Source organism: Furipterus horrens, unplaced genomic scaffold (genome assembly GCF_987537825.1).
Source record: "Furipterus horrens unplaced genomic scaffold, mFurHor1.1.pri manual_scaffold_3, whole genome shotgun sequence".
Classification (NCBI taxonomy): domain Eukaryota; kingdom Metazoa; phylum Chordata; class Mammalia; order Chiroptera; family Furipteridae; genus Furipterus; species Furipterus horrens.
The window spans coordinates 136,647,739-136,659,602 of NW_028327173.1; the positions used below are offsets into that span (position 1 = coordinate 136,647,739).

At 50.4% G+C, this 11,864-nt stretch overlaps 1 protein-coding gene and 1 non-coding gene across 2 annotated transcripts; one reads left to right on the top strand and one right to left on the bottom strand.

The window, feature by feature from the left end:
- The first annotated feature begins 430 nt into the window (after positions 1-430).
- On the top strand, positions 431-8,266 carry SLC22A17 (solute carrier family 22 member 17). The gene is made up of 11 exons (XM_090268322.1): positions 431-467; positions 1,910-2,196; positions 2,384-2,893; positions 2,990-3,093; positions 5,178-5,332; positions 5,915-6,080; positions 6,278-6,423; positions 6,594-6,699; positions 6,854-7,071; positions 7,367-7,478; positions 7,629-8,266. The coding sequence occupies exons 1-11, from the start codon at positions 431-433 to the stop codon at positions 7,915-7,917; spliced, it is 2,130 nt and encodes a 709-aa protein (XP_090124448.1). The 3' UTR covers positions 7,918-8,266.
- Positions 8,267-11,759: 3,493 nt separating this feature from the next.
- LOC150016058 (U6 spliceosomal RNA) lies at positions 11,760-11,864 on the bottom strand. The gene has a single exon (XR_016510170.1). It is a non-coding gene; the product is annotated as a U6 spliceosomal RNA (small nuclear RNA).

Genomic DNA, 11,864 nt, shown 5'->3' on the forward strand with positions numbered 1-11,864 from the left:
GTGTGGTTTAGTGGAAAAAAGGGGATGGATTTCCTGACAGACTGACAGGACACTCCTTTCCAGCCCTTATCTGAGATTAGAGAAAAAAGTACCTACTAGGTGTCAAATCTAGGCAAGTGCATCTCTAATGGGGATCTGGTTAAAAAGCCTGTGATTCTGCACTTCTAACAAGCTTCTGGGTAATGTGGGTGCTGCTGGTCTGTAAATGACACTGAGTAGCAATTCTAGGAGTTAGGGAAGGCTTCTCTGAAGCAAATGTGCTTGAGCTGACAGCTGAAGGATGAGCACTTGACTCGAGGAGGAGAAGCCTAGCATCCAGACAAGCTTGTGCAAGGGCCCTGTGGTACTGATAAAAAATGAAAGAAGTCCAGTGTGACTGCAGTAAAGGAGAAGCGAGCTGCAGAGAGCATGGGGCCAAACATGCAGGACCATGTACGAGCTGTCTAAAATGTTACTGTACCTTGATGGTGAGGAGAAGCCATTGAAGGTTGTTAAGCAGGAAAGAGACATGAACAGATCTGCATTTTGAAAAAATCACTTCATCTGCACTATATATAACAGATGAGGAAAGTAAATTGAAACAAGTGGGCACAGCACCAGCTAGGAATTAGGAGGCTAAAGCAGTCTGTGCAACAGATAGCTTGATTAATGGTAGTAAGAGATGGGGAGAATGGGAATATCGAAGAAATACACAGGAAGTAAAATGGACATGATTTTGTAAAGGATTTGATGTGGGGATAAGGAAGATGGCACTTCAAGGGCTGTCACCTGAATATCTGGCCACAATTGGTTGATGAGCATGCCATTCACTGAGGATGCACTTAAAAAGACAACCAGGTTACTGGGGGAAGAGCATGAGTTTGGTCTTGGGCCACATTGAGGTCCTTATGCGTCATCCAAGAGGGCAAAGAAGTGGCCTCTAGCGTCTGGGGCTCAGAGAGGTGGAAGTCTAACTCAACAGTGATCGAAGAAACAGATTTCTCCCTCAGTTCCCTGAAATGCTGTTTCCCCTACTCCCTACATTTGTTTTTTGAGGAAGACAAATTTGAGAGATCTTGCTCTGTCCTCTTGATTTGGCCAAATGGAATAAACATTTCTCTGCCCCAAGCACCAGTGTCTCAGTGTTTGGCTTACTAGTGCATGTAGGCACCAAACCTGAATTTTGGGAAGTGGTTCAGTAACAGAAGCTGGAAATGTACATCTGGAGACCAGGTCTGTGTTGGTTTGTATTATTTATATTGAGGGTGCACAGAACAGTGTGAGATAAGGGGAAGGGGAGGACTTAGAACTCAGCCTCTGAGGATCACAAACACTGAGTGATGATGAGTGGGCCTGCAGTGGAGAAAAAACAAGCAAGAAGAAGAAAAAGGAAAAGCAGGGGAGTGTGAGACTTAGCAGCCAAAGAAGGTATTTAGAGGAAGGGGTGGTCAGCAGTGCCAAATGCTGTTGAAAAATGATGGTGACTCAACCAGAGTGAAACATGGAGAAGTGGTCTTGCACAGGAGTGCAGCCAGGGCTGAGTACAGTGCCCATCTCAGCGCTCCATGTGCATGTCCTGTACTGTCATCGCCAATATACTCATCTGTACCTCCAGAAAACTACTCCAAGATGTCTTGTCCATTCTGTTATCCCCCAAGTCCAGCACAAGGCCAAGCACAGAGTAGAAGCTTCATAAATTCTACCCATGGACGGATGAATGGAGGGATGATGAGGAAGAATTGGAAGCAAAGAAAGAATCTCTGGCATCTACCTGGTTACCTACTAACCTTCAGCTTTTTTCCCTTTTTACCGCAAAGGCCCGTAGTCCCAGGGAACAGAGACAGAGCCCCATCCCCTCCCTCTCCTGAGCCCTGGCCCCCCTTCCTCTCTGACGAAGAGTCTGGACCGAAGGTTCTGCTGACGTGAGAAGGGGAGGAGAGTCTGGAGGAAGGGGAGGGGAAATCGGCGCGGGGATCGCGGAGACGAAGGAGGCGCCAGCGGGTCCAGAGCTGCAGAGCGGGGTCTCTCCGGCCTCTGTGTCCGGGCACCTGGCGCACCACCGGGCCAGAGGACAAGGGCATCCCTTTGGTGAGGCCTGGAAGGGCCCCTTCGGTTGGCAAGCTGGCTCCCCGGGTGGCCACCGGGACCCCCGAGCCCAATGGCGGGGGCGGCAGCAAAATCGACAGCACTGTAGAGATCACCCCCAGCACCAATGGAGTAAGTGTTCGCGCCCTGAGGGCTATGCCATCACCTTCCCGCACCCAGAGCCTGGCGTTTTCCTCCGCTTATCCGCCTCCCCTAACTCCCTTGCTCGTGCGCGCTCCGTGCGCCCGCCCTCCTCCATTGCTTTGCAGTTGTCTACGATTCACCCTTCTTCTGCCTCTCCCCGCCCTTCCCCCCGCAGCAGGTCGGGACCCTCGGAGACGCGGTGCCCACAGAGCAGCTGCAGGGTGAGCGGGAGCGTGAGCGTGAGCGGGATGGGGAGGGCGACGCGGGCGGCGACAGGCTGAGCAGCAGCCTGTCGCTGGCTGTGCCCCCCGGCCCCCTCAGCTTCGAGGCGCTACTCGCCCAGATAGGGGCGCTGGGCGGGGGCCAGCAACTACAGCTCGGCCTCTGCTGCCTGCCCGTGCTCTTCGTGGCGCTGGGCCTGGCCTCGGACCCCATCTTCACACTGGCGCCCCCACTGCATTGCCACTACGGGGACTTTGCCCCCAACGCCTCTGCCTGGGAGCAACCCCCTAACGCCAGCGGTGTTGGCGTCGCCAGTGCGGCGCTTGCTGCCAGCGCCGCCAGCCGCGTCGCCACCAGTACTGACCCCTCGTGCAGTGGCTTTGCCCCGCCGGACTTCAACCACTGTCTCAAGGAGTGGGACTATAACGGCCTGCCAGTGCTCACCACCAACGCCATCGGCCAGGTGAGGCACCTGGATGGGCCGCGGGGTCTGGGGGCCTCGGGCTGAGAGCCACCAGCGCAGGACCTCACACCCACTCCATCCCTCTCACATTCCCAGTGGGATCTGGTGTGTGACCTGGGCTGGCAGGTGATCCTGGAGCAGATCCTCTTCATCTTGGGCTTTGCCTCCGGCTACTTGTTCCTGGGCTACCCTACGGACAGGTGAGGGCTAACAGGGACAGGGCAAGCAGGGGATGCTAGGGAGGCTAGGCCAGGCAGCTGATGTTGGCAAGAGGCCGAAGAGGAGTGGTTGGACTCTGCAGCCTTCTCCGGATTTCTTCTGTTCAGTGATATGCAGCCCCACCCCTGTCTCAACTGCACTCCCATCAAGAAATACTCCTTCCAATACCTCTTCCGCACAAGGGAATGACTTCAATCTCATTCCCCATATCCATGGATCAACAATATCATCTACAAAGACCCCATCCCCATGACTAAAACCCCTACCTTTACACATCAAAAGTCCTAGCTCCTCCTCTACTGTTCCTGTCACCACTAACCACCTCCCTCCCCATCTTCATAGATTAATAGGCTCATCCCCGTTAACATCCCCATCCATGTGGACTATTAGCCTCATTTCTAAAGATCATTATGTTAGTTCTTAACTATCAACATCCCCATTCCCATTAACCAACAGTTCATCTCTACAGACAAATGATTCTACCCTCATGGGTCAATAGTCCAACCCCCATGGATCAAGGACCACAATAGCACCACTACCCTAGAAATTATAAGTCCCATCCTCATGGGTTTCAGTGGTTTCAGATCCTTTCAGACCAGAAGCCCCATTTATATGAATCAGTGGCCTCACCTTAAGGATCAGCTCATCCCTACCAACCAATAGCTCTCCCCAGGGATCAAAACTCCCATCTCCTCACATTCTGGACACATCACCACTGACCAGGTGCTCTACCTCCATTGACCATCCCCATGGATTATTAGATTCCTCTCTACTGATCTACAGCCCTATTCAAATGGAATAATAGCTCAACTCCCATGGACCAAAAGTACCCCAACATTCAGTAATCCAGTTCCTTAAAATCAATATCCTCTCTGCCCAGTATTCACACATCCTTGTGGGCAAATTATCCTAAATCCATAGGTCAATAGCCCATACTTATGCATTAGTGGCCTCATTCTCACAGACCAGTAGCATCATTCCAATGGAATCATAGCCTCATCCCCTAAGACCAATAATTCAGTCTCCTAAATTCAGTAGCCTTAGCGTCATTAACCAATAAGCTTATCCCCATGGAAATATGGCCCCAATCTACTGTGTCAGTAGCTTTACTCTCAGGGATCAGGCCCCCTTCCCAATGACCAGTGATCCCAATCTTCATCCCCATAGATCACTGGTCTTATCCCCAAAGATCACAGACTGGCCTCCAAGGATCAGCCCTGTCATCATCACTGACTGATGGTCTAATTTCCCCTGGTCTGTGACCCCATCCTTACTGATTATCCCCATGGATTAAGAGATTCATCCCCACTGATCAATAGCCCCGCCCACATGGACTAAGATCATCACCCCATGAATCAATGGCTCTGTCACCACAGATCAATTGTCCAATCTTCAGGATTAGGGATTATCCCCACTAATCCATGGTCCTACCCCATGGATTAATGTCTCCATTCCCATGGATCAGTGGCCCCATCTTCTAGTCAGTGACCCCATCTCCACTGACCATCTTTATGGACTAGTAGACTCACACCCCATACCCATGGGACAATGGCCTCATCCCCCAAAATCAATTACTCAGTCCACTAAGATCAGTAGTTGTGTCTTCACTGACCAGTACTATCTCTGTGCACAAGTGACCAATGATCATTAGCTTCAACCCCATATATCAGTGACCCCATCTTCTCTGACCAGTCTGAGCAAGATAAGTTTCATCTCAACTGACCTCTGTAACCAAGGATCAATGGTTCCAAGTCCCCTAAGCAATATTCCATCCCCCCTGATGGTTGGTCTTACTTCCATGGGGAAATGCTCTCAGCGCTGACCAATAGCCCCATCTACATGAGTCTGGTCCCATCCCCGCAGAACTATAGCCATACCCCAGTGCCTAGTTGCCAAATGTCACTTAACCCATGGTCCCAATCCTTTCCATCTTCTCTAGCCTCAGTCCAACTTGTTCCCAAGGCCTCATCCTCATAGCTCCAGCTGTGAATTGGGCAGCTGGGCCCCACCCAGCAATGCCTCCCCCAGGGAGTCTGGGTAACCAGAGACCCTCTACACTTTCTAGATTTGGCCGTCGTGGGATTGTGCTGCTGACCTTGGGGCTGGTGGGCCCTTGTGGAGTGGGAGGAGCTGCTGCAGGCTCCTCCACAGGTGTCATGGCTCTTCGATTCCTCCTGGGCTTTCTGCTTGCTGGTGTTGACCTTGGTGTCTACCTGATGCGTGAGTGGCACCCTTCAAGAGATCCCTTGGGACTCACCCCCACCTGTCTGCATCCCAGGTCATTCCCAGTGCCCCCTAGGGTCCTCTCAGTTCCTTCTTCAGCCCCAAATTTCAGCTGTTCAGAATCTCAGCTGTCTTCTTGCTTGGGCCTTTGAAGGATCCAGAGGTCTTGCTCTTTCCATACCCCTTTCCCTCCACTATCTTTAAGGCCTTCTTTGCCCTAGACTTACTGCTGTCAGGGAAGAGTCTTATTTAACGAATGAAATCCTGACTAGCTGTGTAACCTTGAATAAGGGTTGGTATGAGGGTCAAATAAGGTCGGATGTGAAAGGGCCTGTAACTGGGAATGCTGACCACTCACCAGGTACTCTGACCCTCAAGCCTTCCCAGGTTTGAGCAGGAGAGGAGAGAGAACTGAACAATCTCTCCACTCATTGCCACTCAGACGTTAGTCTGTGTGAGGCGACAGCTGCAATATCCACTCGGAGTCTGACCTCACTCTCTGTCCTCTTCCCTCCCTCTTTCCTCTCCCACACCTCCTTCCTCCCTGACCTCTCCTCCCTGTCCCTGCTGTATCTCTAGGCCTGGAGCTGTGCGACCCAACCCAAAGGCTTCGGGTGGCCCTGGCAGGGGAGTTGGTGGGGGTAGGGGGGCACTTCCTGTTCCTGGGCCTGGCCCTTGTCTCTAAGGACTGGCGATTTCTGCAGCGAATGATCACCGCTCCCTGCATCCTCTTCCTGTTTTATGGGTCAGTATCACCCTTCACCTGCTATCTGGCCATTCTCATCTCTTCCTCCAGCTTAGCTCTAGCCCAGAGACCACCCCTCTTCCCCACTGTCCCTCATCAAGGCCTGCTCCAGCCCCAGCCACTCAGAGGGGGCAGTTTTCTATCCCTGTGTCAGGAGATGGGAGGCTTCACCATGTACCCCACAACCCTGCCCCCAGCTGGCCTGGTCTGTTTCTGGAGTCTGCACGGTGGCTGATAGTGAAGCGACAGATTGAGGAGGCCCAGTCAGTGCTGAGAATCCTAGCTGAGCGGAACCGTCCCCATGGGCAGATGCTGGGAGAGGAAGCACAGGAGGCCCTACAGGGTAAGAGACAGGGGTCCTTACAGATGATCTCTCACATATACACATGATGGTGCCCTCTGCATAGTTATAACTGTGCTACCTTCTCCCAGTGTCCCCACCACTCACGTGGGAGGACCCTGGGTTCTCAGCTGCTCCTTCTAACAGATAGCTGCTCCCTCTCTCCCCCAAAGACCTGGAGAACACCTGCCCTCTCCCTGCAACATCCTCCTTTTCCCTGGCATCCCTCCTCAACTACCGCAACATCTGGAAAAATCTACTTATCCTGGGCTTCACCAAGTGAGTCTGGGTGTCTGAACCAAGGGCCAGGCCAGTAGATGGATGGGGGCTGGGTGGGGAAGGCCTGAGAACCCCGCAGAGGGCGGCCAGGGCTGTGGAAGGCTGCGGACGAGGATGCAGGCACCCTTCTCTGCTTTTCCACTCCTTCCCACAGCTTTATTGCCCACGCCATTCGCCACTGCTACCAGCCTGTGGGAGGAGGAGGGAGCCCATCGGAATTCTACCTGTGTTCCCTGCTGGCTAGCGGCACGGCGGCCCTGGCCTGCGTCTTCCTGGGGGTCACCGTGGACCGATTTGGCCGTCGGGGCATCCTGCTTCTCTCGATGACCCTCACTGGCATTGCATCCCTGGTCCTGCTGGGCCTGTGGGATTGTGAGCATCCTCTCTTCCCCAAAGTGTGGGCTCAGCAAAGGAACGCTGGCAGAGGTGCCTCAGACAGGTTCAGGCACTGCTTCTGGCAGAAGCCTCGTAAGACAAGACCAGCCCCTGCCCAGATCTCCACAGTTCTTCCCCTGGGCACACACCTTGTCTGCTCTCCCAATCGATTAGTGAATGCCCAGAGCCCACACAGCTAGAGCCATAGGGTCAGCAAGCAAGGGGGTGAAGACAGGGACTAGGCCAAGTACTGTCTTCCACCTCCATTCACACTTCCCTCTTGGTTCTCTAGATCTGAATGAAGCTGCCATCACCACCTTCTCTGTCCTTGGCCTCTTCTCTTCCCAAGCTGCTGGCCTCCTCAGTACCCTCCTTGCTGCTGAAGTCATCCCTACCACTGTCCGGTGAGAGCAGGGGCACTGCCAGGGGCAAGGCCAGACCTCCCAGTCTCCCGCCAAGGACAGGCCCTGAGGGAGGAAGGAGGGAATGCTGCCAGAGAAGGGTTGTGGCGAGGCCCACAGCTAGAGGCTGAGAGCCAATTCCATCTCTCCCAGGGGCCGAGGTCTGGGCCTGATCATGGCACTGGGGGCACTTGGAGGACTGAGTGGCCCAGCCCAGCGCCTTCACATGGGTCATGGAGCCTTCCTGCAGCATGTGGTGCTGGCAGCCTGTGCTCTCCTTTGCATCCTTAGCATCATGCTTCTGCCAGAAACCAAGCGCAAGCTCCTGCCTGAGGTGCTCCGGGATGGGGAGCTGTGCCGCCGGCCTTCTCTGCTACGGCAGCCACCCCCTAACCGCTGTGACCATGTCCCGCTGCTTGCCACCCCCAACCCTGCCCTCTGAGTGGCCTCTGAGCACCCTGGCAGGAGGCTGGCCTGTACAGGAAGGTGACATAGGGCCCTGGCAAGGAGATTGGGAGGACTGAGTGAGGAAGGCAGGCTGCCCAGAAGTCTCAGAGGCACCTCACGCCAGCCATCAAGGAGAGCCCAGAGGGCTGTCCCTACCCCATCTCTTTCCTGCTGCTTTGTGTTCACGTCCTTAGCAAGAGTCAGGGGACAGGGAGAGAGCTCCACATTGTAAGCACTAGGTCTGGGCTTCATTCTGCGCCCAAAGACATCCTGCCAGACCTCATTCTTTCTTGCTCTATCATTCTGTTTCAATAAAGACATTTTGAATAAATGAGCATACCATAGCCTGGACTTCCCTCCCTTCTGTTGTCCTTCCGACTACCTCCTGGGGGAAGGTTTCTCAGTGGAACCAAAACGAATAACAATCTCCCTCCCAGTCCCTATGCCCTGCCCCCTCATCCCCCCAACCCATGTTGACTTAACAGACAACTGCCACCTGTTACTGATTGCCTGCTATGCTTCTAGGACTAGGCTAGGCACTTTACAAACTTCATTTAATCACTTATTCCTTACAACACTGCAAGATAAGTGTTTGGGTCAATTAAATTTTGTTGTTGCAAACAATAAAAACTGATTGACTCTAGTGAACTTTAACAAAAAGGGAAATAGAGGGATGTGGTAGAGCAGGTTGTGGTGGGGAGCTAAGAGAATGTTAGGAGAAGCAGAATTAGTCACAAAAGGTCAGGGACCAGAGGGAGTAGGAACCAGTAATATTTTTTCAGGGCTTCACCTGGATGAATGAACTCCAATGGGATTCAGTTTTTGGGTCACACTACTGAAGATTTATTTCCAGAAAGCAAGTGACTGGCTGGCTTGAGTAACATGCCCCCCCAATCCCCCACATTTACTGACAGCTGCAGAGAGGGAAAGCAACACCTGACTGAGTGCTGTCAGCAGAACTAGGACTGGATGTTGTACAGGTAAAAACGATGGGTGCCCGCTGCAGTATTCTTCTATAAGTGAGAAAACCAATGTTCTGAGGCTCAGTAACTTGTCCAAGCTTACAAAGCTAATGAGTGCCAGAGCTGGGATATGATTTAGATTCAGAAATACACCTCTTCACTGATGCACACTGTGGCCACCTTCCCAAGTCCTTCCAAGCTTTGGTCACTACCCTTGGAAGTGAGAGGTGAGTCTCTAGGCAGTCAATGGTGGAAGTAGGAGACTAGGATTTCCACCTCTAGGTCAGACCAGCCCTGACCTGGCTTTACCAGTTTGGGCAAATATCTTAACCTCCAGCTTCCTTCAAGGGCTGCTATGAGGATTAAACAAGATAATGCAAGTGCTTCTTAAATTACTCCACTATATGGTAAGCTCCTTGAGGGCAGGAACTTCGTCTTGTTTTTTTTGTTTTTGTTTTTTGTTTTTTTTAGAGAGGGGAAGGGATGGAGGAGAGAGAGAGGAACATCAATGTGAGAAACACTGATTGCCTTCCATATGCGCCCCGACTAGGGGACCGAACCTGCAACTCAGGCATGTGCCCTGGCTGGGAATCAAACTGGCAACCTTTAGGTTTGCTGGATGGTGCCCAACATACTGAGCCACACCAACTGGGGCTGTCTTACTCAACTTTGAAACCCCTAAGTCTGACAAACGATATATGTTCAAAACGTTAATATTTGTTTAATCCTGGGTATTTAGGGCACAGGCCATCCTTCAGAGCTTCAAGGCCATCTAATACTAAGAATATTAAAGACGAAAAAGAGGACAGTTGTTTGGAGGACCAAAAGGCTACATCCCAGAGGAAGTGAGAGTTCACTTCTGGGCAGGAAGCCATCAGGCAAGAGCATAGGACACAGTTACAGGGCTCTCAACTCAAAGGATAAAGGCAGAGCAAAGGCCTGGAGGTAAGAAAGGGTGGGGTGGTCCTGGAGAGGATTCTTAGAAAAAAAAAAAATTGAGTCCAGTCTCTTCCAGAGAAGGGAGAGCCATTGCCCGCAGATTCCCACAGCACCAGTGTTCCCAACTCCTTCCCCTCCTGCCCATCCATGGCTGAGGCCTTGCTACTGGGCTCTCAGTAATATTCATGTTATTGGAGAACTCATAACCTTTTTCATTTAATCTCCAAAGTCCCCTGAAATAGTTATTATTTTTATCTTATTTAACTACTGAGAAAATGGAAACGAGTGAAATTCAGTGGCAGAGTCAGGACTCAAACCCCTTCTGGATGCTCTTTCTATGCTGCAGCTCCTTCAGTTATAAAATGTGCGTAACACATTCTGTAGAACAATGTCTGTGGGGTTTTAACTGATTCCAATATTGACTCTTTAACTTTGGGTAGCTGATGATAAAATAGGAGATCATACTCTTCACTGTCTCCAGTGCTCTGTGAGAACCAACAGGATGGGACATAAGAGAAAGCACTTGTACTTTTTGGAAGAGCCCATTTAAAGCCAAGAAATTACATGCTCATGACACTGTCCAACACACACTGTGAGTAATGGTATCAAATGGGGCATTTCAATGACCCATTCTTTGTATACCAGCTGCGAAAAAGGACAGGGAAGGAAAATAACACTCAGAAAGCTAGAGCAGCTCCTGTAGGAGGGTAGGTGGAAGAGAGCAAGATTCTCTGACTTTGACAGAAGAGGTGAAGACAGAAAATGGGAGCAATTGTGGAGAATTAATGAAGCACAGGGAAGATACAGACCCTTGTGCCCAAGCAATTCAGTGTAGGTGAAAAGGGTAAATGCGTGTAGCTAAAACAACTAACATCTTGTCAGTTGCTCTAAAATTCAACAACCACATGATCTAATTGAATCCTCATCATTAACCCCATGAAAAAAAAATGATTATTTGGGGGGCTTTTACTGAGGTTTGTAGTAGTAACTTATTCAAGTTTACATGACCGATAAAGCAATTAGAGTAGCCAGATCTTGAGAACTGAGAGCCTGCAATGGTCTTACCACGTAACAGACAGAAAATATGTTGCGATACTGTGAAAGAAAGTATTACTTATCCTGTAATATTACATTTAGAAGGTACCCAAGGAACTTGTGGAGTTTTCAGGCAAACAAGGAAATTAGTACTCTCCTTGGAGAGGCTGTATTGATTGAAACATGAACAGATTTTAGCAATGTTTTTAGTTGTGTTCACAATTAAAAGCTGTAATGGATTACTGAAGTGAACATTAAAAGGATATATGGGATATGTTTCTTAATTTTTATTGATTTTAGAGAGGAAGGAAGGGAGGACAGAAAGAGAGACAGACAGATGCTGATTTGTTGCTTCACTTATTTATGCATTAATTTGTTGATTCTTGTATGTGCCCAGACCAGGGATGGAACTCACAACCTTGGTGTATCAGGACAACATTCTAACCAACTGAGCTACCTGGTCAGGGCCTACGGGGTACATTTCTAACCTTAAAAATCTACATGAAGACAACGAAGTTCACTCCCATTCCTCTCCTTTAGTCAACCTAGCCTGGCCACTGGACAACCAACTTTCACTGCTTATCCACTACTGTTTGATGCCACCTCAGATCTGGGAGAGGGCTACTATGGTCTTTGCCTGTGGGAGCTCAGAAAACTGTGAGACAAATCATTATAGTCCTGTATGAAAAACGTGGGGAAATGTAAAAAGTACTGTAGCACCTCTGAGAATGGAAGGATATATTCTATTGGAGACAGTCAAGGAAAGAGTCTCAACTACTTGGATTGAAGCTTGAGTTTGCCAGGGACATAAGGACAAAGAAATAGTGCAAAGCCTAGAGGCATAACAGAACATGGCTTGCATGGAGAGCAAGTTTTTTGTTTTTTTTTGTTTGTTTTTTTTTTTAATATGGAACGTTTTACAAATTTGTGTCATCTTTGCACAGGGGCCATGTTAATCTTCTCTGTATTGTTCCAATTTTAGTATATGTGCTGCCCAAGCAAGCAC

Bases quoted from the DNA above. Each gene is read 5' to 3' on its own strand.
- SLC22A17 (XM_090268322.1), top strand. From the start codon at position 431: ATGTACGAGCTGTCTAAAATGTTACTGTACCTTGATG. The intron at 468-1,909 runs GTGAGGAGAAGC...TGACGTGAGAAG, and splicing joins AATGTTACTGTACCTTGATG to GGGAGGAGAGTCTGGAGGAA. The intron at 2,894-2,989 runs GTGAGGCACCTG...TCACATTCCCAG, and splicing joins CCACCAACGCCATCGGCCAG to TGGGATCTGGTGTGTGACCT.